The sequence below is a fragment of the Neopsephotus bourkii genome, unplaced genomic scaffold, assembly GCF_033783945.1.
Source record: "Neopsephotus bourkii isolate Nb327-2 ecotype Australia unplaced genomic scaffold, CSIRO-AGI_Nbou_v1 NB_318, whole genome shotgun sequence".
Taxonomy (NCBI): Eukaryota; Metazoa; Chordata; class Aves; order Psittaciformes; family Psittacidae; genus Neopsephotus; species Neopsephotus bourkii.
In genome coordinates this window covers 5651349-5676815 of record NW_026900826.1, presented here as the reverse complement: position 1 = coordinate 5676815, position 25467 = coordinate 5651349, and the positions used below count along the sequence as shown (strand labels likewise).

At 40.6% G+C, this 25467-nt stretch overlaps 3 protein-coding genes across 3 annotated transcripts in view; 1 reads left to right on the top strand and 2 right to left on the bottom strand.

The window, feature by feature from the left end:
- The window catches only part of MINDY2 (MINDY lysine 48 deubiquitinase 2), a 29572-nt gene extending 8822 nt beyond the window's left edge, over window positions 1-20750 (bottom strand). Inside the window, exons 1-6 of the mRNA XM_061347498.1 lie at window positions 20032-20750; window positions 12932-12989; window positions 11014-11078; window positions 8437-8595; window positions 7430-7532; window positions 6696-6838 (exon numbers count right to left, since the gene is read on the bottom strand). Coding sequence (XP_061203482.1) covers window positions 6696-6838; window positions 7430-7532; window positions 8437-8595; window positions 11014-11078; window positions 12932-12989; window positions 20032-20706 — 1203 coding nt within the window. The 5' untranslated portion in view covers window positions 20707-20750. The remainder of the gene's footprint in view (window positions 1-6695; window positions 6839-7429; window positions 7533-8436; window positions 8596-11013; window positions 11079-12931; window positions 12990-20031) is intronic.
- Window positions 1-25467, bottom strand: part of LIPC (lipase C, hepatic type) — a 241920-nt gene that overhangs the window by 116850 nt on the left and 99603 nt on the right. The window lies entirely within an intron of this gene.
- The window catches only part of ADAM10 (ADAM metallopeptidase domain 10), a 43181-nt gene continuing 41325 nt past the window's right edge, over window positions 23612-25467 (top strand). The window contains exon 1 of the mRNA XM_061347525.1: window positions 23612-23912. Coding sequence (XP_061203509.1) covers window positions 23858-23912 — 55 coding nt within the window. The 5' untranslated portion in view covers window positions 23612-23857. The remainder of the gene's footprint in view (window positions 23913-25467) is intronic.

The window sequence follows — 25467 nt, the reverse complement described above, 5'->3', positions numbered from 1 at the left end:
AGTATATAATTACTTCTGTGGGATTAGAATCTAGTATCTGTCATTCAAAGACATTTTAAAACTAGCAGCTGTTTGAAAGAAATGTTTCAATCTTAAATAAAATTCATATTCTTACTTGGGTTTTAAGACTTCCTCAGCGGAACTACACATGGACACTGACTTTTAAGATGTCATCTCAAGAGTAAATAAACATTTTAACACAGCTCCCTGATGAAAGGCAATAAACTGCATTACGTATCACTATATTACCTAAACAATACCACCCTAACTCCAGTACCAGTACCAACTGGAATTCCAGTACCAACTGCATAGCTTAAAAATATGCTGCTTCACTCTAACAAAACTTAGCAAACTAACAAACACAGCCTCCCTAGTACTTGTGAAGAGACTGAGTTCTTTTAACTTTATCGGAATGAAAGAACAATGGGGAAGCACAGGTCAGACCAAAGTCAACTTTCCCTTTTTGTTTATCAGTCACTCTGATCTCTACTTCATATTAGTATAATTGCCTCAAAAAACCCAAACAGATTCCCAAGGACCCTCGTTAACACTTTGTTAATAACTGGCCAACTTTCAGCTTCATATACAAAATATGAGTGAGCTCTTTTTGTACTAGGCATCATCTGTACAGATATCAGTCATCCTAAAACTTAACCATTTTGTTCCATCTACTTGAAGCAAGCAAATAAAGGCCATAGGTACAGACTGGTTTTACAGGCATTTTTTTAATACCAGTGCATGTTCTTTTCCCAGTTCTAAAGGCTCACAGGCCAACTTCACTGACACAGCGAAATTCCACCAAGGGGATTTTGTGATATATGAAAAGCTTTTTATGATACAACCTTCAACTTCTTATCATACGACCTTCACATTGCCTCTAAATTTGAGCTGCACTAAGGAATGATATGACTGGTGCCAGGAACCAGCCACCATTCTTCAGCACTTAGCAGATCAGCCTCTGGTAAGAGACACTGACATAAAACCAGTATAATGTTAACACTGGGATTTCTGACTGGATGTGTCCAGTAGTTCTACATGACATTTGCAGCCTACCAAAGTTTCTCCACTTCAGCTCCACTCAGTGCAACACACAAGAAGGAAAAGTGTAAGAGGGCACACAGTGACAGAATCAGTAAGAATTATCCAGTGTTGAAATATTCATTTACACTGAAATAAGAATTTAGGAAGGAGGCTTTAAAATAGGTAAAATTCAGAATGTGTTTTCTACTTATTAGATCATGGTGCTGATTCTTCATTTACTTTCTAGTCAGGTTTAAAGCTAAAACAGGATGATCAGCACACTAAGTTCATGCAATTAAGCTAACAAATGTACATAAATATGTTTTTCAAATACACATTGCAAAGAACAACATCATACTTTACAAAATAAATGTGTTTCAACCTTCATAAAATCTTAACTGGCCATTTCTAAAGTATTAACAGCTTACCTTTAAGGTTCATTTTTAAATATGGGGCTTTTAAATTAATAGTCTCATGGGTTAACACTGCCCCCAAAAGTACTAGCACATAATAGTAGTAGTAATAGAAACTTGTACCTGCTCTTAACAGGGAATAAAACAGTAAAATAAAGTCTTAAGTGCATAACTGTTAATGTAAGCTGTACCTACAATAAAGTTACAAATAATTATTTATTCTAAGACTCAATAGCTAGATATTGTAGACCAATGCCCAGATTTTATAGTTTCATATATAAAAAGCTTAAAATAAAGCTAAGGAAGGATAAAAGCAATACTACTCTCCGGAAGAACAATCTCTTAGTCTCTGGTTTGCACAGAAAACTACTCTGAAATGCAAACAGATGTAACCAGTAACATCACCTGCAGCCCACAAGACCTCCTTTCCTGGCTTAATTCCATGACCAGAGTAAATAATTAAAATTAATGCTTTTACAGTCCTTGTTCTGAAGCCAATCACCAAGTTTCCAGCAGTTTAGAAAACTGAAAAGGAAAACCAAACTTCTGACCAATAGCTTTTACAGTAAAGACAAACATTTAAAGCCTTATCCTTTAAAATCTATGAAAATGTTCTCTTGGACTTCTGGATCTTGGTTCTTATTATGGGGTTATATATATTTTACGTCAATGTGAGTGAGTGCTTTCTTGAGATCAATCTATCTGAATGTTTTAACTGTTAGAGAAAAGTATGCATTTTTAAAAAGGTAAGCACCGTTTGATTCAACAGAGTAATCTTGAGAAATGAAACCTGCACACTTACTAAGAAACGGAAAAATATTTAAACATGTTTTTAAGAAGTTATATACATTACCCCTACTATGCCAAACTCAGAGATCTTAAACACCGAAGGAAAAAGTGCAATTACTGCTATGAAATATACTTTGTATTTAATTAAAAGTCTGTACTGAGTTCTGCAATCGAATCCCGATATAAAGAAACTAGAAAACATAACTGCAACACACATAGTTAAAAATCCAAACAGGTAAGTATCTTGTCACTTTTCAGTAAAGAAAATAGGTTGTATTACAGTCACACCAGTGGGAAAAACATTCCAACTGAACTAAGATACTCTTACCAAACTGATCCCCTCTTTACAGTCCTGTTTTTCCTTGATCTAGGGAATTATCATTTGATGTATTTATTATCTGTGTAATGAAAAGCAAAGGCAAAAAAAAATAATCACATCTTTAAGTGCTGAAAATGATTTCTGTATAATCACACGAGCCAAGACTATTAATATGCAATTAAAGGGACAGGAAGTAGAATAAATGACTACTCAGGCAAATGGACAAACAGTACTGAAAGAGATGAAGAATCTGATAACTGAACTGCCATTATTAACTAACACTCACCATACTTAAGCAGATGTCTAATACAGTATTGCCATATTTGCTTTTCTTTTGTAGGTGATAATTGATTTTGAAAATGTTATTTTTTTTTTCATAGGCATAAACACGATCCTAATACTCAGACTTTGCCCAAAACAGAAATGACAACATATTGTATTATGCAAATTTAATTCCATTTTCAGAAGAGGACTAGTAAAATATTATTATTCAAGACGACATTAAATAATGTAACCTGAGTAAACAAACTGAATTTAACTGATGGTGTATCCTGAAATGCAATCTGGGAATCTTCACAATTACACTGCAATATCAACTCAGCAGTTTAAAAAAAATGTATCAACACAACACTCAAGTCTTTCGAGAAGGATCACTCCAAAACTTTTCCTAGTAATATCTGAAAAAGCTCACTGTCACCGTTATTCTACTATTGCTACTTTACTCATCAAGCTTCCACTATTTTGATGTGAAAGCTGTAACTAAAAAAAATATTACTGAATGAGACCCTTCCATTTAACTCTTACTCCCAGAGTCAGGAATTTGGAAGATTCATAAAAATGGCACAAGTTACCTGACTGAAGATTAACCTTTTAGAAGTGTCCATATGTTAAATTGGAATACTTCAAAACAGTAACAAAAGGTTTCACGTACAGTGACAGTGAACTAAAACCAATTTTCTTCCTTTGACTTTTTCTCTTGTTCATAAATCAAATACTCTTATTTTTAAGTTTTCTAATACTTTTCACCTATAATTGTCCAGCTCAAAGCCTGAAGTATTGTCATACCCGTAACTCGTGTAGAAATGCCTTTTAAATATCTGCTAGCAGAGACTGTTAATAAGCTTTTGCCTACAATATATAAAGCACTGATACCTTCTTACTCTACACCAGGAATTCATGATGTTGCTCTATGTTCATAACCATTCTATTTCTGATTTTGCAAGAAGTACTTAAGAGTGAAAAACCCCAACCACCTATTTTATTATCGTTAATTTAGTAACAATTAAAAAAAATATTAAAAAGCCATGTTTATGAGGAGTCACTCCAATTCCTTTCCTTACAAATTCCTTTACTATCCATGCAAAACCAAAAAATGAATACACACTGGACACAAAGGAAGCATGAGTAGATTAACCAGCCTAATAAATCATAGAAGTTGGGCAACTAGTACCCCAGTTGTTTCCAACGAGTTCTTCTCACTATGCAACATCCTGTAACAGCAGCCTGTGAAAGAAATTTCAAACCAAAGACACAAGAATTCAGAATACTGTGCTGTTTATTCACACTTCCAAGTAACTCTCATTTGAGTAAAACAGCCCTCTAAAATAAGCAATTCAAAAGCAAAGATAAAAATCATTTGATCCGGCAGTGGAAAGCCACTCTAAACTCAAAAGAACTGGGTAATGTTGTCAGTTTTAGTAAATCTTGCATTTTTAAATTTATACTATGTGTCAAATATTAAACACTGCAAACTCTTTGTAATAAATACTTCAAAACCAGAGAGCTCAAATTATATGCAGAAAGGATGTTACCAGTCTCCACCTCTCCCATTTCTGCTCTAAAGATTATCCCTCCTTAAGGAACAGGCAAATGCGTATGTCATAGACTTAAAACCAGAAAATATCTATCATGTCTAAAACAAGCTCACCAGATGGGATGTGAATGGGACTTTAATACAACTTTAAAAAAAGTAATCTGAACAGCCAAGCACCACAAATATTAAAAATGGCTCAACCACAATCATACAATTGTTTCATGGCACCAATAAAGAGCAGAATTAAGGCTACTCTGGTTCATCTGTCCAATTAGAAAAACTGTTATGCTGAACTTGAAAATGTCTCCAATTTATGAATGTTGCTCTTTGAATTATTTCAATATCACCAAGTATTTTCTTTCCTAAAATTACACAGACTCTTCAATTCTAAAGCAGATTCCAAAAAACATAAGCACTTAAAAAACCCTGGAACAGGCTTCTACGTTTCCTTTGAAAAGGATCAGTGATCTGGTTTGGTTTGGTTTGTTTTTTTTCTTTTAATTTCCTCCAATAAGTGCAGTTAAGATCAGCCTACATTCTACTTCCTTTGAAATGTAACATACTGAAACCCTTCAAATATAACATACTGAAACCCTTCAAATATAACATACTGAAACCCTTCAAATACAACATACTGAAATCCAAGCCCCTTCACTAAAATATCAGCCTGAAAAAAAGAAGGTGAACTTCAGAAGTATCTCTGTCATACAAGTCACTCTATCAGCTGTACATGAAAGTTTCCAAATAAAAGTTGTAGTTTCATTAGAATGATACTTAAATGGCCTGATGTACCTAAGGGATTTTAATTATATATTTTTGCTAAGTATTCAAACTGTTGTCTCTAAAACCACACAAGTTTTATTACGTGCACATAGCTTTTATTACGGGTGTAATTCCCTTCCGTTTAACTTTGCAACTGTTTCTTTTGTCTGTTTCCATATATTGGTACGGAAGCGTAAGAGGGAAGGGCAGTATCAGATAGACAAACTTATTGCATAGTTCTTGCCCTAAAAGTTCTACACCTTCCATTTTCTCTGGTATATGTTGTGTCTTCAGTTTTCATAATTGATGGACTTTTCACCATAGTCCAGCTACTGCTGAATACTGCTCAAACTGTGACGTAAAGGAAACTCCATTAAAAATCTGCAGAGCTAGCATTAAACCTAGTAAAAGGAAAGAGTAAAGCAGTTGAAAATTATCAACTCTGTGACAACGACACATTTTGATTTTATGGATGTATCTGGGAGGTCCAATAGTTTCTGCATTGCTAGCCTTGGCTAAAAGCCTAGACTATTTCTGACTTCCTTGATATGAAATCATGTATCTATTGCAAACAGCTAGGTAGGTTAGAAGCAGACAGAAAGGTTACTGCTGGCTTTTAGAAACAAAGATTTTACATCTTTATTAAAAGTTTCTTGGTATCTCAAATTCTGTAACGTACTACTCGCCAGAAGTCCAAAGGAAAATGAACAACCATGTTTAAAAATGGCAGCCTCAGAAACTAAAAGCCTGTAGATAACATGAAAATTCAACACTAGCTGCATGAAGTCACCACAATGACTATGAAACACAAGAATAATGGCTCCAAATTCCAAAACTTAGCATTTCAGCAGTCCAAGACTTTCAAAAAGGACAAGATTAAAACCATACTGACTGAGAATTAGTAAAGCTTAAAATGCAGAACTAATAAATAATACTATTCTTCAAATATTTTAATTCAGTATTTCTTAGGATTTAGTTCTTACAGTCCAAATTCAAAGGAGGAGTCCCAGACGCATTAACTAAGTTGTTGTTTGCTTTTCCTATCCTGGAACATTCTTTTCACAATTCTTACAGTTTTCCTTCCCCCATTTCAGCTTCAAAAAAACAATCCCTTTAACAAAGGGAACCAGTACTGTAGCTCCCCTCAACTTCTCCAAACGTTTGGCATTTTGAACAACATGATGGAGCTACTCATCTGTTGGCCCAAACATAAAGCAAAGGTTTCTATCCCCAGAAACAAAAAATTAATTAACTTCTTCACTGCCAGTCACTGCAAGTAAATTTAAGCCATGTAAGAGACGTAAGTAATTATACCTAACCACAAAGGCAGTTAACACAGGGAACAAACTAAGCAAAGTGAAGAGCTACAAGTAGATTTAAAGTGAGAATGCATCCCGATATCTAAAACACTGTAACCAGTAACTCACAAGTAACATTTGCTACACCCCTTATATTCACCGTAAGGCATACCTACATATGACCATAATCTGGAATTTTATTTCCAGAATGAGGAAAACCAAGATTTGCTTTGAAATGAGAATATAAGCCACAACAATTAAGACAAATATGCTGAATATACCTTGTATTTGGTCATGGTGCTGAAATGATTATTCCTGAAGAATACACAAAGCTCTCCCTCCTGGACAGCTGAAGTCAACTCACACAGTCCATGGTATGTCAGCTGTGTAGCTGTGTTATTTAGAAATTGCTCAGCTACAAATCCTACAAAAGCAACACATACTGTTATGTGTGTCTATTACATACTTCTTAATATATAAAATCTGGTTACAATGGTAGTATTTTTCCATCTCCTCCCTACGAAGATGCCCTATATTGCCACAAATCTAAGGGAACACATTTAGAGAAGCGAAAATGAATTGGAAGTTCAAAAACCTCAGCATTTTAGATAAACTTCTCATGTTCAGAAATGCTATATCCACTTATAGTATTACTGCTTTTTACCTTGTCATCATGTAGTATATAATTCATATTCTAATTATAGGAGATAATAAATAGCCAAGCTGAAATTGAAGTGCTGCTTATAACACCTTTTCAGAAAAGAAGTTCCCTCCAGCTTTTTAAAAACTGTATTTAATAGATCCAAGAGAAAAAGGCTGATCCTTGGTTTGGAAATTGCGTCAGGGAAGTTTAAAAGACAAGTACAGTACTGTCTGCCCGCCCAGGGAAGAAGCTCAGCAGACAAAATGTAGCTCTTCACACTTGTATCTCTACATACCAACATCACATACAAAGTACGTAACTAAGATTTGATAGGGTATATACTTCGATAAAGCACAGAAGAAAGTTACCCACCTTCACTAACCAGTTCACTGTTGTCTGACTGTTTACAAGAAATTATCTTCTCCACCAGCTGATTGTAACTGCAGTTACCAACTGCTTTTACTATGTCAGCAACCTGGAACAGGGAAGACCACAAAACAGAGAACTTACCTTTGTAAGAACAGAAGACAACAGTGAGCCTATAGCAATTACTCATAATAAGAGTTTCAATAAAGAAAGGACATTATCCCAAAAAAAATACTATGCCAGAAAGTTTTAGCAAAATGTGTAACAGCCTGGGCTGGCTTAGATCCCATTTTAAACCCTTAAGTTAGCACTTAATATTGAAAGCTGTTGCTAAAGCAGATGGAGGATGGAATGGGGAATCAGTTGGCTCAGTCGGGTGGGTCGGTAAAGTCCAATGGGATAAGAGAACAGCAACTTTCATGACCAAGGTATGAAAAGAAAAAAACCCAGGCAGATTATTTCAGCCAAACTCACTAGTTTCCCCCTAAGTAAAGAGTACCAATTTACTGTTTATTAAATACTAACATTAAAAATAAATTATATGTTTGTTAAAGATGCTGTTCTCTATAATTGGTTTTAATGCTCAGTTCTCAAAAGCACTGACTAGTAAATCAGAATAAAGAAGGAAAGTAACCTTGCATTTCTTCCAAGTGCTCTCTTAGTGAGCTTTCAAAAACAATGACTGGGACACAGTATTTGGCAACTTTCTACTTCCTGCAGCACAACAGTTCTCATTTAAACAGTCATTTATTCAGCACAGAAGGTTTTTAAAGTTAGTCTAACTATAATTGCAGACTCTGCAAAGTCACCACACTAAAAAACACATGATCTGTATTCATTCCTCTCTGAAGGGGATCCAATTTTTCTCAGTAGATTTAAAGCAACCCATTACCATAATGATTATTATTGACTCCAGGTAAAATTCTGAAACCTCTCCCTTCCCCCTGAGAAAAATTCAGAATTACTTATATTCTGTTTGAATTATTGAAAAAAAAAAACAAACAACAAGTTACCTGAGGGTCCACTAACCATCCATGGTATAAGGGGATATCAAGAAGATCAAACACTATGCATTCAGGTGTGTATTCAAACACTCTTACACCTGTAAACTTCACATTGACATCCAGACCCGTCTGTAACTTATGTAGAATCGCCATTGCATCGCTCATATTCTTACAGCAGAAAGAAGAAAAAAAGAACAGATGACCAAATAGAGCTTTGTACACCTGGGGGTTACTCTTGTAACCCTTCCTCATTTAGTACTCATCAATTCAACATTTTTGAGGAAAAAAAAAAAAAAAGGCAAAATTACAAAAGCAGGAATTAGCTAAACAACTGTTTCACTGCATATTCACATTATTAATTCTCAGTTTGCTAGATCTCTTCTAGCACAATGAGAACTCTCCCTCCAATCAGCTATATCCAACTGTTTATTCTTCTGCACTCATAAGCTGCTTTTGGGCAGCTCTTATTTCTTTTAACTCTATTCCCTATAACCACAAGCCAGTTATTTGCAAGAACTAGATTATAAAGGATTATCTCAGGGACCATACTGAGGGTTCTTATCCTCTTGTAAGTCCTTCCTTACGAGTCAGGCTGAAGTACTTGCCACCGCATAACAAATGAGCAAAATGAACAGATCTACTTGCCAGCTCTAATCTGGGAGTTCAATACTTAAAAGTGGTGATCAACGATGAAGAATCTGATTTTTTTGTTGTTTCATAAAAGTTTTGCTCTGCATTTCATCAGAAGTGACCAGATATCAAGCTTTTATACTTCAGGTGTTTTAAAACAAATAATGACATACTCTCACTCTACTAAATGGATAGAAAAAAGTCTATAGCAACTCTGCTAGCCATACACAAATTCAGATCATACATCTAGAAGCATTAGTTGAATTTATTTTATAATGTTTACTTTGTAAACAAAGCAGCAATACAAACTGTCTAGGAAGCTGCAGAAGTTCCTCACTGCAATTTGAAAAGTATCATTCCTGTTCTAGCTATTTTTGCACAAAGCAACAGATGTCTAAAAAAATGGATGTAAGCGAGGATATAAATACACAGAACAGTTGAGCTTGGAAGGGACCTCTGGAAGTCATCTGCTCCAGCCTCCTCAAGCAGGGCCACCTAGAGCTGCTTATCCAGGGGCATGTCCAGATGACTTTGACTACCTCCAAGGATGGAGACTGCATAACCTCCCTGGGCAACCTGTTCTTAAGTTTGTGCATTTGAACGAAAAAATTAAATCCCTCAAGTATGATAAAAAAGAAAGTCGCAACTGAAATTAGTATCTTGTCATGGTATAGAAATTATTGTAATATCAAGCATTATAAATCACGCTGTCTGAAAATTTCACTTGAGTTTCTTGTAAGAAGAAAACATTGTTTAAGGCAAAGAATATTAACTGTGTAACAAGATGAATCACAAAATTATGATTAATGTCTAGACTTAGTTCTAATACTTCTGAAATGCAGAAACTTTGTAAAACTCAATCATGTAATTAGTTTATCTTTCCCTTTTCATGTGATATCAGTCCTGCACCTACAAGTACCTTTAGAACATTCATAGAGCAGAAGCTTTCTTTGAAATTGTTAAGTTAAAGATTTAAGGAACAGGTTTGTGAAATATAAATAGTAAACCCATTTATCTGAGCACAAGAAAGTCATAAAGGTTGTACTTTAACCAGATATATAACTTTCATCACACTCCTGTGGTTGATTATAACTGTTATCATCCATAGTACAGAATTGTGTGGAAAAAATATAATAATTTTTTATTACAGTATATAGAATTTGATATTTTGATACAATTTGGATTATTATTAAACAAATCCACATTCAGTCTTCATTCTAATTTCAACTATCCCAAGATACTAGTTTTGATATTCAACACTGAATAAGACCAAGAAAAGACCTAATAATAAACAGAAATAGCCTGAAACCCAGCAACTATAATAAATTCAAACCACTTTTCCATGAGTAATCAAAAAACCAGCTGTGACCACAGAGCTTCAAAAACTTGTTCTGAGAGAACATATACTACATCAATATTTCCTTTAAACTAATAGCATCATGTTTAACACAGAAAGACCTCTGTGATGAAAAAAAATTGTGGTCAGTGCAAATAATATTGCCTTCCATAATATGGAATCAACCTCTTTCTGTCCATCATGACTTAAGAATGGAGATCTCTCTCTTGCCCAGTTTACATCCTCAGAGCAAGTCTAGCAAGCATCACATAACAGAATATACTTAAGGATGCATATTAGAAGCCTTCAAAAGCAACCACCCTGTTGCATGCTCCCATCTGTATTTCCACATTACAATTCCCCAATAAAACCAAAATTCTTTCATTATACTCCTTACAGGCAAATAAAAATAATTTCTTACCTTAATAGATACTGAGTTTTTCCTAATTAACAGAAAGTATTTATAAATTATACTCTACATAAAGCCTAGAAAAAAGGAGAAACTAACTACAAAGAATGGCTTGTATGCTTCTGTTTTTTTAACAAGATAAACCTGACGTAAGAAGAAAAAGGTTTAGTTCTTTTAAGCATAAGCAACTATTTTAGGAGCAGTTCCTTACCTGCTCATAATTTAGACGCTGAATTTCAGATATCTCTTTAGGTTTTGCATCAAGAATATAGTCTCCTAAAAAAGGCAAAAATAAAATTAAATTCATTCCAAACTCAAAGTTTCAACGCTTGGTTGAGCACTTCTGATTGAAGCTGACTGGTCATAAATACCACCATTGAAGATTTCTACCAAATTAATGAGACTGCATTGTTTTATAACCTGAATTGTAATTATGAAGTAAAACATGAGTATAAAAACCATAGTAAGAACATATTAAGAAATAAAATTCAAATGGCCAACGCTGTTACTAAAGCAGCGTTTCATAATCTCTTGGGGTGTCATACTAATCTCTTAATTATTCACACAGAAACTCACCTTCCTCTGTGCCTCAACTTAAAAATAGTAAAAGGTCAAACTGTGTACAATAAGATACGTAATTGCACTACACAATTACAAAGGCAACCACTTATTCTCACTGATACTATGAGTATTTTGGAATATGTTTTCATGCACCAGTAATTCTGACAGGCGTGTATTCCACCTGTGTCTACAACACAAATGTAATTAATCAGTTAATCAGCACACTGGAGTTCAAGAGCTATAAAATCTTTAGTGACTAGTATCCATAAACTGCCTCTCCAAAATGCTTCAGATTTTATTTCAGTGCTTTTTGTATTTATTCTCTTGCTCCATTACTAAAAAATACATCTATAACCAAAGAAAAACATCATTATATGTTTCCATATTGATGATCTTTAAAGTTAAGATTGTTCACAGTGGTTGAAGAGCTCTTTTTATTTTCTTTTAAGCTGTACAAGAACCATTCGGCAACTGCTGATCCTGCTGATAGACTAGGAACCTAGATAATTCGGGCAGATAATTTTGTTATTCAATTTAATAAGATAATTCCAGAAGCTAATATATGCCTTCAAGAAAGAATACACACATTTACATAACTAGGATTATGTGTGACTTCAGACAGTATTATTCTATCAAAACAGAAGAAATGTTTAGACACAAGCAGCAATATATCTTAAGAATTGTTTTTCTGAAATTATGTCATTAACTTTCTTCTTCCACTGAAAGATTCAGTGCTAGGCTTTTGAAAAGAACAAGCTACACTCTTTACAAGCAAAAAATAAAGGAAATACAGTACTTGCTAGGCTACAAAGGGGAAGAACTATGGTACACATAGCTTAAGTACTACAGCAACTGCATTTTAACACCTGGATCATTCTGTGCTATTGAAGTTACTGACATGTCAGAAGGAAACAGCTGCAGTTTTGCTGAACTAGACAACTGAGTAATGCCTGGAAATGAGACTCCTATCACTGTGAAGAACAAATTATTTTTTCCTGTTATTTTAATTGGGTCACATTATTAAGGATTAGTTACTGCAGTCAATTAAAGGCCCAGCTGAGTAACTACATTGTGACAACTATAATAAAACAACATTGTAACAGACATTAATAAGTTTAAAGATACCACAAGCCATAGCAACTGCATCACTAGAGTAGCCACTCTGGAGAGCAGTATAGGAAACTTCTAAATGCAATTAAGGAAAAGCACAAGTAACCAAAATCCGTAAGTAGTTTACAAAGCTGCCTTTCTAAATTCTGTAATGCAGTTACATACCTTATTGTATAGTTTTACCTTTTAATATTTTGAAGTTAAAGAACAGAGGGACATAAATTTCTGTGTAAAATTACTATGTGACTAATTAAGAGATTAATATGATATCCCAAGAGATTATGAAATGCTGCTTTAGTAACAGCATTGACCATCTGAATGGCCAATGTAACTATTTTTTTTTTTTGCAGCATGTGTTCAAATAAAGCTGAATCGTAAATAAGTAAATCAGTTCTCCTACATTACTCCTCACTGATAAGAATAATACATAATTGAAACAATTTATTGTAATTACTAACCCAAGTATTCCATCAGCTGTTCAGCCGTTATGATTTCCATCATTGGTGGCAGCTTAATCTGTGAAAGTGAAAGCATATTATCCTTAAAATGTCAAAACACCACAATTTAGAAAGTATCAACATGGTATTTCTAGACAGAAGTCTTCTGATCACATCTGCCTCACCAATTTATAAGAGCATTAGTATACTGGGACCAAGAGCCTTCCTCTACTAAATAACAGCTACAAGAAGAGATTAAAAAAAAAGGCATTATGGCTTTTAGAGAAAGCACATGTACACGGTACTTTCTCTCACTTTAAGCTCTCTGCACAGCACTCCCTCCTCCCACCACAACATTTCACCAGCATTCCCCTCAACTTCATAAGAGTTCACACCACTCATTGCACTAGCTCAGCTGCAAACACCTGGGATGAAAAGACTGAGAATTGTAACCACACTTAAGAAAACTTCACCTTATTCAGAAGTCTTTGCCTCCCTGCCTCCATTGGAACTCTCAACTGAGTCTTTAACTCAAAAAGTTCCAGCATACAGACAAGAGGCTGCAGAGAATCTGGTAGCAGCAGCTGCTTGGGACAGAAACGCCAAGACGAGGAAATGACCTCCCAGAACTCTCACTCTGTCCTGACATTTCAAGGGTTTGGTTTAACTCCATACAGAAGAGACTGGAAACACAGAACTTGGTGGTAAAGTTTCTGTTCCACTCTCTCCTGACCTATTCCTGTCATTGGCACCTGCTAAAACCAACCACCCTGGCAGCCACCAGAGCCAAAAGCTTCTTACATATTCTCATGCCTAAGGTTTAATAGGCTCCAACCACTTTGCTGGTTGCAGAGAGGAAGGAGGAACTTCCTCCATGAGGTGAAAAAAAATACATATTGAAGCCTTTGATATAGCATCTCCTCCGTCAATCATCCCGCGTAAATGTTTTGCTTGCGCACTTCCATTTACACATCTCCCTGCAACTACAGCCAGAGCACAGACACAAAGGCATGCTTCTGGCTATCTGAAGGAATACCATAGGAGTATATCATCTTTAACCATATTGTGCTCAATTTTTCCTTGCATAAGTATGTATTGTATTTTGCTAGGGTTTGGGGTTGGGCTTTGAGTATTTTTTTAAGCTTTCTCTTCCATTTTTAATCTTTTCATCCTCTCTTCAACATCTTACCACTGGAAGTCTAGAAAGTCTGGTATTTATTTTAAGAATTTTTAAATCAAGTTCCTGAACACCGTTCACAGTTCTCCTTGACATGAAAGACACAATGTGAGATAGGTAACTCATGCTTAAGGTTTAATAGGCTCAGACTACTTTGCTGGTCGTGGAGAGGAAGTTCTTCCATCAGATGGGAAGAGCAATACACATAAAAGTCTTTGATGAAGCAACCCAAACTCAAAAATACACTATAGCAACATAGTACACTGTTCACGTTGTGATGGAGAGGGCTTCCTTCCCAAACTGAAAGCTAAGCTATTTTAATAACTTTAATTTAGTGTGATTGCACTAAATCTATCTCTCCACCGATTTTATTCATACTTGACAAAAGGCATATGTATTAAATAAATGGATTTACAAGAAGTTTCATTAAATTTGTAAGAAAGAGACCCAAGTTAATATGGCCTTGTTATTTATACACTAAGAAATATGACCATACTTAGGTCAGAACTGGCCACACAGCATATGCCACACACTGATCAACCTGGAGATGGTGGCTATAGAAAGAAGCTGATAGTACCAAGATCTGGGGAAGGAAGGGAATGAAAGTATAAATTGTTAGTAAAACAGAAAATTACTGATGCATAAATTCATCAGAAAGAAGGCTTAATTAGTTCTGCTTATAAAAGGAATGAAAACGATATGAATTAAACAAGAAAAATCAGTCATGTATGCACAGGCACATGAATTTTTGAAAACATCTTTTAAATGAGTAGCAACTGACTGGAGCTTAGAAAATTTCTCAACCCTTCCCCAAAACTAATACTCAACAGGATAAAGGTTTTCATAATCTATGATCTTGTTCATAATATTCATACTGACTATTCATATAAATATATTGCACCATATAAATAACAGGACTACAGGTTCAAAAAGCTGATTCTTAAACTTCTAGTTCTGAATTGGCAGCAGTCAAGCCTTAGCAAACATCAGCTTGCACACCCCTGAGTTGGCTCTGGTTCATTACAGCTTCTAAGGCACATGGATGTAATGGCACAGAACAGAATTACTTACGCTAGATCTGCCTGAAGCAGTTCTGAGACTACAAACAGTACACATGTGCCAGCATAACATAGTATAATAGCATTGCTCCTTCAAATATTAGCAGAAGTACTACGATGACTCAGCACCAAAACCAGCTCTTTTTAGTATTTATCTAAAAGCTTTCACATCAGCTCAGCCAGCATTGCTTGGGGATTTCTGCTCAGCACCACATTTGGGAACCTAGAAGTATGCATGTACTACAAAAAGCAGGTATACATGGGTTACCTGTATTTGAGTTCTTCATATTCATGGCATAAACATACTAATGTTTCAGGCTTTATGGACTTACAGTATTATTTGTATCACTGACTAACAATCTGAATTTTCCCTCGCAACTGTAATGCTAAGCAACTTATGTTTTTTTACTGCAGAACCAAAGCAGTTCTATTTGTATCTGCAGAACTGCTCACCTGAATCCAAAACAAAGTTAATGTATTACTTCATGGCATAATTTTAGGGCTGGAATGTTTTGTGGGATCTTGATCACACCTTTAAAGTTTCCAACACAGTCACAAGTACTTCTAATAGAGCTAACGTAGGATATAGAGAGAACATGACATTTCCTAACTGTTTGGAACTTCATTACGAGTGCTTAAGCTATAGGAAACAGGAAAGAAAAACACCTCAAGAATTGAGAGAGAAAAAAAAATAATCATACAGAACCACAGTCATTCTCCACATAAATCAGCAGAAGAAAACAATGTAAGCAGTTGCTGTCCATAGCAATTTTATTTTGAGGAACAGTTTTCTCAATAGGTTTCAATGCTTAGTTTCTAGATTTCACATTAATTTTACGTTTTAGGAAAAACACTTTTCTTCAACTCCCACCCACTTCCTGTACCCCTCTATTGCAGGGTCCTAGTCTTTCGTCTTGCTCTCTCACTTCTTAACTCTAGCTACTTTTTATTTCCGACATTCAGAAGTGGGAAGGTAAATCTTTCTCACCCAACTATAATGGGAGGTACAGTTGAGCTCCCTTTGCAATTAAAAGACTGATAAACAATTTTCATATCGAACAGTTGGTGTAGTACAACTTCCACATTTTCTATGCATTAGAGTACAAACTAGAAAACTACATAATACTAATTTTAAATATTTCCCACTGTATTCTCCCACGCTTCAGAAAGGCTTGAAAAAACCAAGTAAGTGATAAAGTCCCACATAGACGCTAACACTTCCTAAAATACTACATGTACAGACCATGCAAATGTCTAATGGCTTATTATTTATAGTCTCAGAACATGTTTATCTAAAATACACAACTCCCCTAAATTCAGAGTTCCAGAAGATGTTAAAGGTAGCTTCAAGTTGCATGACAAAATCAATTAGTACTCCCTGCAAATACATACCTTTTGCATTGTAGGAACAGCTTCATGAACTGGTCAGACGACAGCCTGATAGTACATGCTGCTACCCAATAACCTTAAGATCTTCCCCCCTCAATCAGGTTTCCTTCAGTCCCTCAAAGCAGTCTCCCTGATCCAGAAAATACACAACTACAGGCCTACTGGTCTGTAAGCTCAGCTCGTCCCACAGGTGCCAGAGGAAGGCTGCCAAGGCCTCTGCTGAGCAGTCATCAGAAACTCACCAGCAGCTCGCCTTCAGAGGCTAAGCCAGTCCATCTGAGCAATCTATGCAAATTCTGGCCATAAGGAGGTTTAGCTCAGCAGCAAGAAAAAGTAGATCACGCGCAAAGGACCAGTGCCAGACCTCAGACCTGGCACCACCACTGCAGCCTCCAACAAATCAAACGGATATCAGCAGGAGCATACTGTACTCGGCTCCTCTGAAAAAGGGCCATTTTTATGGGATGTAAAACTAAAAAATTCTAACTAGAATTCTGCTATTCTATCTAGAATTTTAACTGCAATTCTAATTAGATTTTTTTTACTCTACTTCTCTTCTGCACCTCAGTTTGAATACATCTAAACATAAACAGTTCTATAACATTTACTTACATAATTGTTACAATCACCTAAATAATTAAATCACACAGTTCTAAAAGTTACCAGAACTTTAGCACAACTCGGCACGTAGGGAACACAGCTCCCAAAACCTTCCATTCATTCAGAGGACTGTCACAGAAAAAAACTTTTAAAGACACTTTCAAATACACTACTGGGGTTACTCTCCTACATGAAAAGCTGTAAGGACAAGATATTCCATATGCACTCACTTCAAGGCGATATTAATATTATTTGTATTGCATTATGTTTTCCCTTCGGCTTATTTTATGGTCCAAAACAATTTGTTTCTCTGTTCCCTGGACATTTCAGATATGTCATTTCTGTGCAATGCATTAAGGTTCAGAATTCTTTGGCTACATGACATCACCTCCTACCTAAGAATCAGAGCAGAATTACATGGCAAGCTTATTAAGATTTAAGCATCTGCTGATTGCCATGGAGTACATCCTAGGAGGGCTACCCCCACACAAAATTACAGCTTAATGCAACAGCAGAAGTTATCGGAAAGTGACGCATGAACTGTATGTAACAAAGATCACAAAAAGCACTTAGAAAAGCAAGAGTTGCACTAAGCTTAACTACACAGTGAGCCACAGCCCCGAGGGAAAACTGAGCAGTCTTCAGATTTAAACAAGCTGAAAGTCAGTGCCCCACACTGGGACAACCCATGCTTGTACATACATTTTAAATGTTTGTTTTGATACTCTATCCATCACAGAAGCCTAAATGGTTACCACAGTTTTGCAGTTAATTTTTCAAGTATGGCATAGTATGATACTGCTTTTGTTTTATTCTTTCTTAAAACATCTTTGTAACACTTGTGTAAGCAGAACTCCTCAGCAGTATGTCCTTAAGGCTAAACTGCAAGTTACACTTAACACAGGCAGTCTGCAAAAACACTCCAAAGAAAAGTGATATCATAATTGTAACATTTAAAGCACATTTAAAAGCACAGCTTCTACAGTCTGCCACCTCAAAGTATGCTCAGACTCTATTGAAAGTATTGGATAAAAAAAGAGGTAGCAGTTTTATTGCAAGTTTAGTTTCAAAAACTGGTGCTATCAAAAGGGAATCTGAATAGTGCCAAGAGGTGCTACTATTTTTGAATTTCCAAAAAAGCACTGTCAAGAAACTGCTTCACAGATGATGGCATAGCAATGCAGAATTCAAAGACTCAATTACTTTTAAGTAGTCTTTCTACCTGTATTTCTCAATAAAGAAGTGAATCCTAGTATCAAAAAATACCTACTAAAAGTAAAATAAAACCTGAATAATTATTAGGAACAGAGAATAATCTCACTCCATTGATGAACAAGATCTTCTAGCTACTAGGAAGAAAAATCCTGAATATGTGGTACACTTACCTAAGGTACATCTTAGGTCTTGTTATTGCAACCCTTTATGCAAATTAACAAACTACCTCTCTCAGTCTCTCCTCCCTCAGTGAGGACTATCCAAAAAAACCCCTGTTTTTAATAATGGAAGCACAGAATTGACCATGAAAATGAGAATGTTCATGAAAACTTGAAAACTAGTACTGTAACTGTGGTTTCTCAGCTTTGAGCATTTGAATCTATTATCTTCAGTTGTTTGAGACCATACCTACCTACAGGATGACCAAAACTCTCAGCCTTGTCAGGATAAAGTTCTGAGACAGAAAGTTGGTGGCTGACGCAGGGAAGAGAGCCCAGCCCTTAGCTGTTTATATTCTCTGTTGTGATTTCACTTCCCATCCTCATCTCCTCTTTACATCATTTCCGCCGCCAACCACCACATAGCTTCTATTCACCTAACACATACTATGGTATTCTAGTTCTGCTTTTGTCTATTTTCATCTCTTGGTCTGCTCCCTTGTTCGCAAATTATAATTACTTGACCTAATCTAATGTTCATAATTACATTATGCCTTACTTTAATTGCTTAAAAGTTAAAAAGAATTATTTTAAGACTATAGTAAATCCACATCCATGATCACTATTAGAATATAAGCACATTCAGGTCTCAGAGCTACATTTATTACGACCCAGTTTTACTCGTTAATTTAAATACAATCTATTTTGCATAATTGTACAAATTTACCCCTATTCTTAAGGCAGTTAACTTGCACAAACCTGTATTTTATACAACTCTGAATATACTTCATTGTACAAAACTTTAGTTCCCAAAATACCATCTATGTTTTCAGTGCTATAAATAGTAATGTTTAATTACTAGAAACATGCGTGCATCTGCAAATAATGCATTGCTTAGTTTAATAAAGGACCATCTAGATTTTTATTCTTTTTTAAGGCAACAACACAGTCTATATATCGCAGCAGCATCTAAGTAGCATATTGGCAGTAGACTGCCAATATTTACTTTCCAAGCTCTGTATGTAAGATATGTGATTAACATCAGAAATAAGTCTTGACAGAATCATAAAATGGTTTGGGCTGAAGGGACCTTAAAGCTCATCCAACTCCAATCCCCTGCCACGGGCAGGGACACCTTCAACTAGACCAGGTTGTTTTAAGTCCCATTCAGCCTGGCTTTGAGCACTGCCTGGGATGGGGCAGACGCAGCTTCTCTGTGCAACCTGTGCCAGGGTCTCACCACCCTCACAGGGAAGAGCTTCTTCCTAATATCTGAATCCCCCTTCCTCCTTGTCCGATCCTTATATGCCCTTACAAAAATCCCCTCTCCAGCCTTCTTGATAATGTTGTCTTACTCAGCACAAAGCTCTGGCTGCGCATTAACGCGGTATCGGCACAGGTGCTCCCCGAACGCTTTCAGCACTAGAAGGAACGCCCCGCCCGCCGCGGCGATGTCGGCGTTCAGGTCACGGCACTACCCAAGCGGCACCGCCCGCACCCGTCATGGCACCCGGAGCACGGTACCTTCCAGGCCAAGAGCAGCACGTTCATGATGGCCAGCAACGGGCAGGGTCCGTTCTCGTTCTGTGTGATGACGGGCGTGTTTTCCTCCTTCCAGCGGACCCACTTGATGTGATAGACCGACTGGCCAGGGAAACGCTCCTTAGAGGCGGAGAGGAGCTGGGAGCCCGCGGCGGGCCTATCCCCTTCGGGCTCCGGAGCCGCGCCCTCCGAGGAGGCCCCCGCCACCACCGCCTCCTCGACATCGCTGTTGAGCTCGGAGCTGCTCGGGCAGCAGGAGTGCAGGTTAGAAAAGGAGTCCAATGAGTCCAGGCTCCGGGACTCCTCCCCCGGGGGACTGGGAGCCCCGCTGCTCCCGGAACCGGCCCCCGCGGGACCGCTCTCCGATGTAGGCGCCGCTTCGGGGCTCTCCGGCACCGCCAGTCCCGCGCCTTCCGCCGCCGGCGAGCTGCTCTCAGGGGCCCGCGAGGGAGACGCCGTACAGGGGACCACGGCGGGAGCGGGGGCCCGGGGAGGGGAAGGGCTGCGCCGCCCGCCGCCCTCCTCAGCCGCCGCGGGCCCGTCGCGGCAGCCGCCCTCGCCTGCCGCCGCCTCTTCCAGGAGGAGCTGGCTGGCAGCGCCCCCGCCGCCCGTCTTCAGCGAGCCCGGAGGCGGCGGGGGCTGCGCCAGGCTCTCCATGCCCGGCCCGCCCGGCTCCGTCGCTCTCTATTGGCACCGCAGCGGCTGTTCCTTCGCCAACAGCGCCCAAGACGCCATAACACCAGCGACGGCTCCGCCCCGCCGGGGACGTGTGGGCGGGAGCGGGAAGCAGCCAAGGGTGACCGCGGGGCCCGGGGCGGGGGAGGGAGCCCCGAGGGCGTGGCCGGCGGAACCTGTGCGCGGACGGGAGCCCGGGACCAGCAGCGGGGACGCCGGTGCCCGGGGAATGGGGGAAACGAGGAGGAAGTGCGCGCGCCCCGCGTGAGGGGCGCGGGAAGCGCGCAAGCCTCGGCGCGAGCCCGGAAGGGGAAGCATGAGGCGGGGCAGAGTCGAGCCTACATCCCGTAACCAGTGGGCCGCGCAAAGCGGGACAGCTTCCTGAAGCGGCGCGGGCTCTGAGGGTGCCCCGTACCCGCTCCACACCAACGCAGCGCCCGCCAGCGGTCGTACGGCAGAAACCTTCTCCTTGCCGCGCCCCTCCTCTTCTGCTGTGAAGTGGCGGGGGCGGGCCGCGTCTGCGCGGGAAGGCAGGTGTGAGCAGTGAAGGGAGATGCCAGCCCGCGGACGCTGAGCTAAATCGCGCCGGGAGCAATGAGGGGAGGTCCGTGCCCGCGGGCGCTGAGGTGAAGCGCTGCGGGAGGAGGCCGCCGGCAGCCCGGTTGTCCCTGTGGAGGCGTTCAGAGCTTCCTGCTGCAGTTTGTGAGGTACCGATATTACTGCAGTACCCATACGGTGAGTGTGACTGGTAACTTAGGAACTGATGCAGTTGTATTACTCCATTCACCTTAATGAACCCGTTTCCTTCTCTCCCTATAGAAACCTTCAGCTTTTAATCACAAATTTTGAGTACAGTTTTGGGAAGATAAATTCTTACGTTTTCTGTTCTTGGTAGTCAGACCTCTTATCTGAGGTCTTCCTAAACAACATTAGCAGCCTTATCTGAAGTACATTCATTGTAACTGTGCTTGCTTACACATTTATGTAACTTCTCCCTGCTGTACCTGTTGGGGGGGGTGGGGAGTGGAATTTGAGGATTTATTTTTTTTTTTATTCTGACAGGGTAACAGGGCTGGAAAAGGAAAAATAAAGGATGAGAGTTTAAACTGAGAAACTTGTCACAAACCCTAATATAAATACAAAATCTTTGGGTGAGCATAGTTGAATATAAAAATTAGCATATTGACTGCCAAGAAATCAATATCTTTAATGTCTTTATTGATGATCTGGATAAGAGACTCGAGCGCACCCTCAGTAAACTTGCAGATGACAGCAGCTTGGGTGGGAGATCTGCTTGAGAGTAGAAAAGCTCTGCAGAGAACTGGACAGTCTGGATGAATGGGCCATGGCCAGCGGGATGAGGTTCAACAAGGCAAAGTGCCAGGTCGTGCACTTTGGGTCACAACAACCCCACGCAACGCTCCAAGCTTAGGGAAGAGTGGCTGGACAGCTGCTCAGTGGAAAAAGACCTGGGGGTGTTGATTAACAGGCATTGAACATGAGGCAATTTATGCCTGGGAAGCCAAGAAGGCCAGGGGCATCCTGGCCTGTATCAGCAATAGTGTGGCCAGCAGGGGCCAGGGCAGTGGTTTTCCCCCTGCACTGGGCACTCGTTAGGCCGCACCTTAGGTCCTGTGTTCAGTTCTGTGCCCCTCTCTAGAAGAGAGATAATTGAGGTGCTGGAGCACATCCCAGAGAAGCACAATGAAGCTGAGGTAGGATCTGGAGTACAAGTGTGATGAGGAACAGCTAAGGGAACTGGAGGAGTTTAGTCTGGAGAAGAGAAAGCTCAGGGAGGACTTCATTGCTCTCTACAACTACCTGAAAGGAGATTATAGTGAGATGGGGGTCTGTCTCCCACATAACAAGTGGTAGGACATGAGGTAACAGCCTCAAGCTCTGTCAGGGAAAGTTTAGACTGGATATTAGGAAAAATCTATTCACTGAAAGGGTGGTCAGACATTGGAACAGACTTCCCAGGGAAGTGGGGGAATCACAGTCCCTGGAAGTGTTAAAAAACATAGATGGAGGCTCCTAGTGACATGGTTTAGTGATGGGCTTGGCAGTCCAGGGGTAGAGGTTGGACTTGATGATCTTAAAGGTCTTGTCCAGTCCTGTGAAGCATTCTGCCATAATGGTTCACGTTTTATCTTCACTGGAGGATTTTCCTTTACGCTTGAACCATGAAGGTGGCTCAAGACAGCCTCACAATGAAGAAAACCCTGTTCAGTGGGGACAACTTAAACATACTGTGACATGCAGAGCACCAAGAGAAATAGGTGACTTAAAATAAAACTTGAAAAGTAAGTAAATTGGTATATGCAAGGAAAAATGTGTATCGAGGTCAACTGATGGAAGGAAGGTATTTACACTTCCATCACAGCTCCTTAAAGGAAGGGGCCCAAGGCTGCTCACACAGAGGTGTGAAAGGGCTGAAAGATGCTGCTCGGGTACGAGCCAAGTTTGGGCACCAGCAGCTCGTTCTTTTTTCACCGAGGACGCAGACCCTTGTGGCCCAGAGAGATACCGGCACCACTCGGCCCCGGCAGATCCCTTCAAGGGTCCAGGGGCCACAGCCGCTCCGCCTCGCCTCGCAGGAAGCCCGAGGGTGGCGGCAGGTGCGGCCTCGGCGTACCTCAGCCGAGAAGCCGCCCAGTCCCAGCGGTGCCGTGGGCGGGATCAGCAGCTGATGCCTTCCTGCTTACACCGCTGAGGAAACGCAGCTTGCCCGGACCCAGCCGGGCCCGCGGAGGCAGCCGGGAAGGTTCCGCCCTGCCGCCATTTGGGTGTCTCCGCTGACGTGCTGTCCTGCCCCGCCCAGCGGGCGGCGAACTCCGTTCTTCGGGGCCCCGCCCGTTGCGTGGGGAGGGAAACGGGGCTGCTCGTGCGTTCTGGGCGTGCCCTGCGGCCCCGCCTCGCCGGTGGCGGTCGAGCGGGCGGCCGGAGGAAGCTGTGGAGCGGAGCTTAGTGGGGCGGGGCGAGACGGAGCGCTGCCGGGCGGGGGGCGCCGGGGCACGCTCGGCGGGGGACAAAGCGGAGGGAGGCGCGGAGCTCGTCCCTCCCCATCCCGGCGCGCGACAAGGGCGGATGTGCTGTGGGTAGACGGCGGCGGTGGGGCCTGGGCCCGGTGAAGATGGATCTAGCGGGGACGATAATCCTGCTGTGCTCCTGTGCGGCAGGCGCCGGAGGTGAGGACGCCGCCAGGCCCGCCCAGCCCACGGAGCCCTGGTGTGGGGCTGCCGGCCTCCCTCCTTCTTTCTCTCTTCCTTGATCCCTCTCCGCCGCGGCGCGGCTCGGGGCTGGGGGCGGCGGGCTCTTCTCTCCTCAGCGCCGCGCCTCAGCTCCCCGGCGGCAGGCCGCGGCTGGGCCGCCGGCCCGGGCTCTCCTTTCTGTTGCCAGCTCCCAGACAGGTCCCCTCCATCCGGCCCAGGCTTTCTTTTCTCTCCGCCTGTGGCTGACCCGGCGCCCCTACCTCTTTCCCGAGACTTTTTTCCACCGAGGTCCGACCTAGCTGTTCTCTTTTTTTCCTCGGCCCCTTTTCCCTGCCGCTCTCGGCTGTGCTTCCTCTGCCCGGCTCTGTGCTCTCGGCTGCGCTTCAGTTGCTCGGGACTTTCCTCCAGTCGCCACTTCCCGGTTACCTTCCTCCTCCCCGTCCCTCTCCCGCGGACGGAGTTAGGCAGTGGCTTTGGGGAGCGGTGGCGGGCCCCAGCGGATGCTCCCGGGGGAGCCGGGAAGTGTCACGGCGAGTGGGGGAGCGGGCGGGTGCAGGTGTCCCGCTGCCCACGGAGCGCTCCTCACCTCGCCTTCCCTGCGGCCGCTTCCCTGACCCCGAAAGCAGGAAGCGCGGGTAGACGGAACGCTCAGATTGAGGAAAAAAGGCGAGCCCGGGTTTTTCCCTGAATTGTGACCGTAGCTTCAAAGAGGGTCTGTCTCCCTCTCTCCTAGGCCACAGGAAGACATGCTTGGTTTTATGGGGACGTGTAACTTTGTAATTACTCCCGTTATGAGTTGATTTTCATCAGGGAAACTGTTAGGGCAGTTTGTTGACTGTGTCTGGTAACGTTTAATTGATCAAATGATGGGTGGGCAGTAGTTTCAATTCGTTACAAGGGTAGACTTTGGAAAAGATGGACTTCGGAGGGTATTTCTAGAGGATTGGTAGAGCAGCTGAAATGTCCTCTTTTCCATTTGGCACCCCTCCTATTTATGTGGGCTCTGCATCTATGTACATCAGTACCTGTGTTTATTAACAAAGAATCTAGCTCTAAATCCTGGTCTTTTACATGTTATCAAAAAGTAATACCAACGTATGTGGAAAGTTTAGTTGGTTGTACTTGCGGCTAAGCAGTGAGATGAAAAGCAAGCTGATTTGAGTGGTCAGAAGTCATCCCATTATTTATAGGATTAAGAGTGATATACAGAAAAGGTTTCAGTGGTTTTTTTTTTTTTGTTACTAGATTCTTGTAAACTATAAAGATATTTTAGACTTTATTATTGGCATGCATTTCAGGGTCTCTTTGTTTTCTGAACTAAACAGTGCTGGCACAGAATTAACACAAAGTGATTCATTAACCAGTTGTGAGGGTTGTTCCCAGTGTTTAATGCCAGGCAGGCAAATATGCCTTAAAGTCGTAGTAAGCATAATAAGTACTTTCCTCTGGATATACAGAAGCAAGTTCATGAAGTGTATTTTAATTTAGAAATTCATGCTAATTTTTTTCTTTGAGAGAAGAATGGGCACCT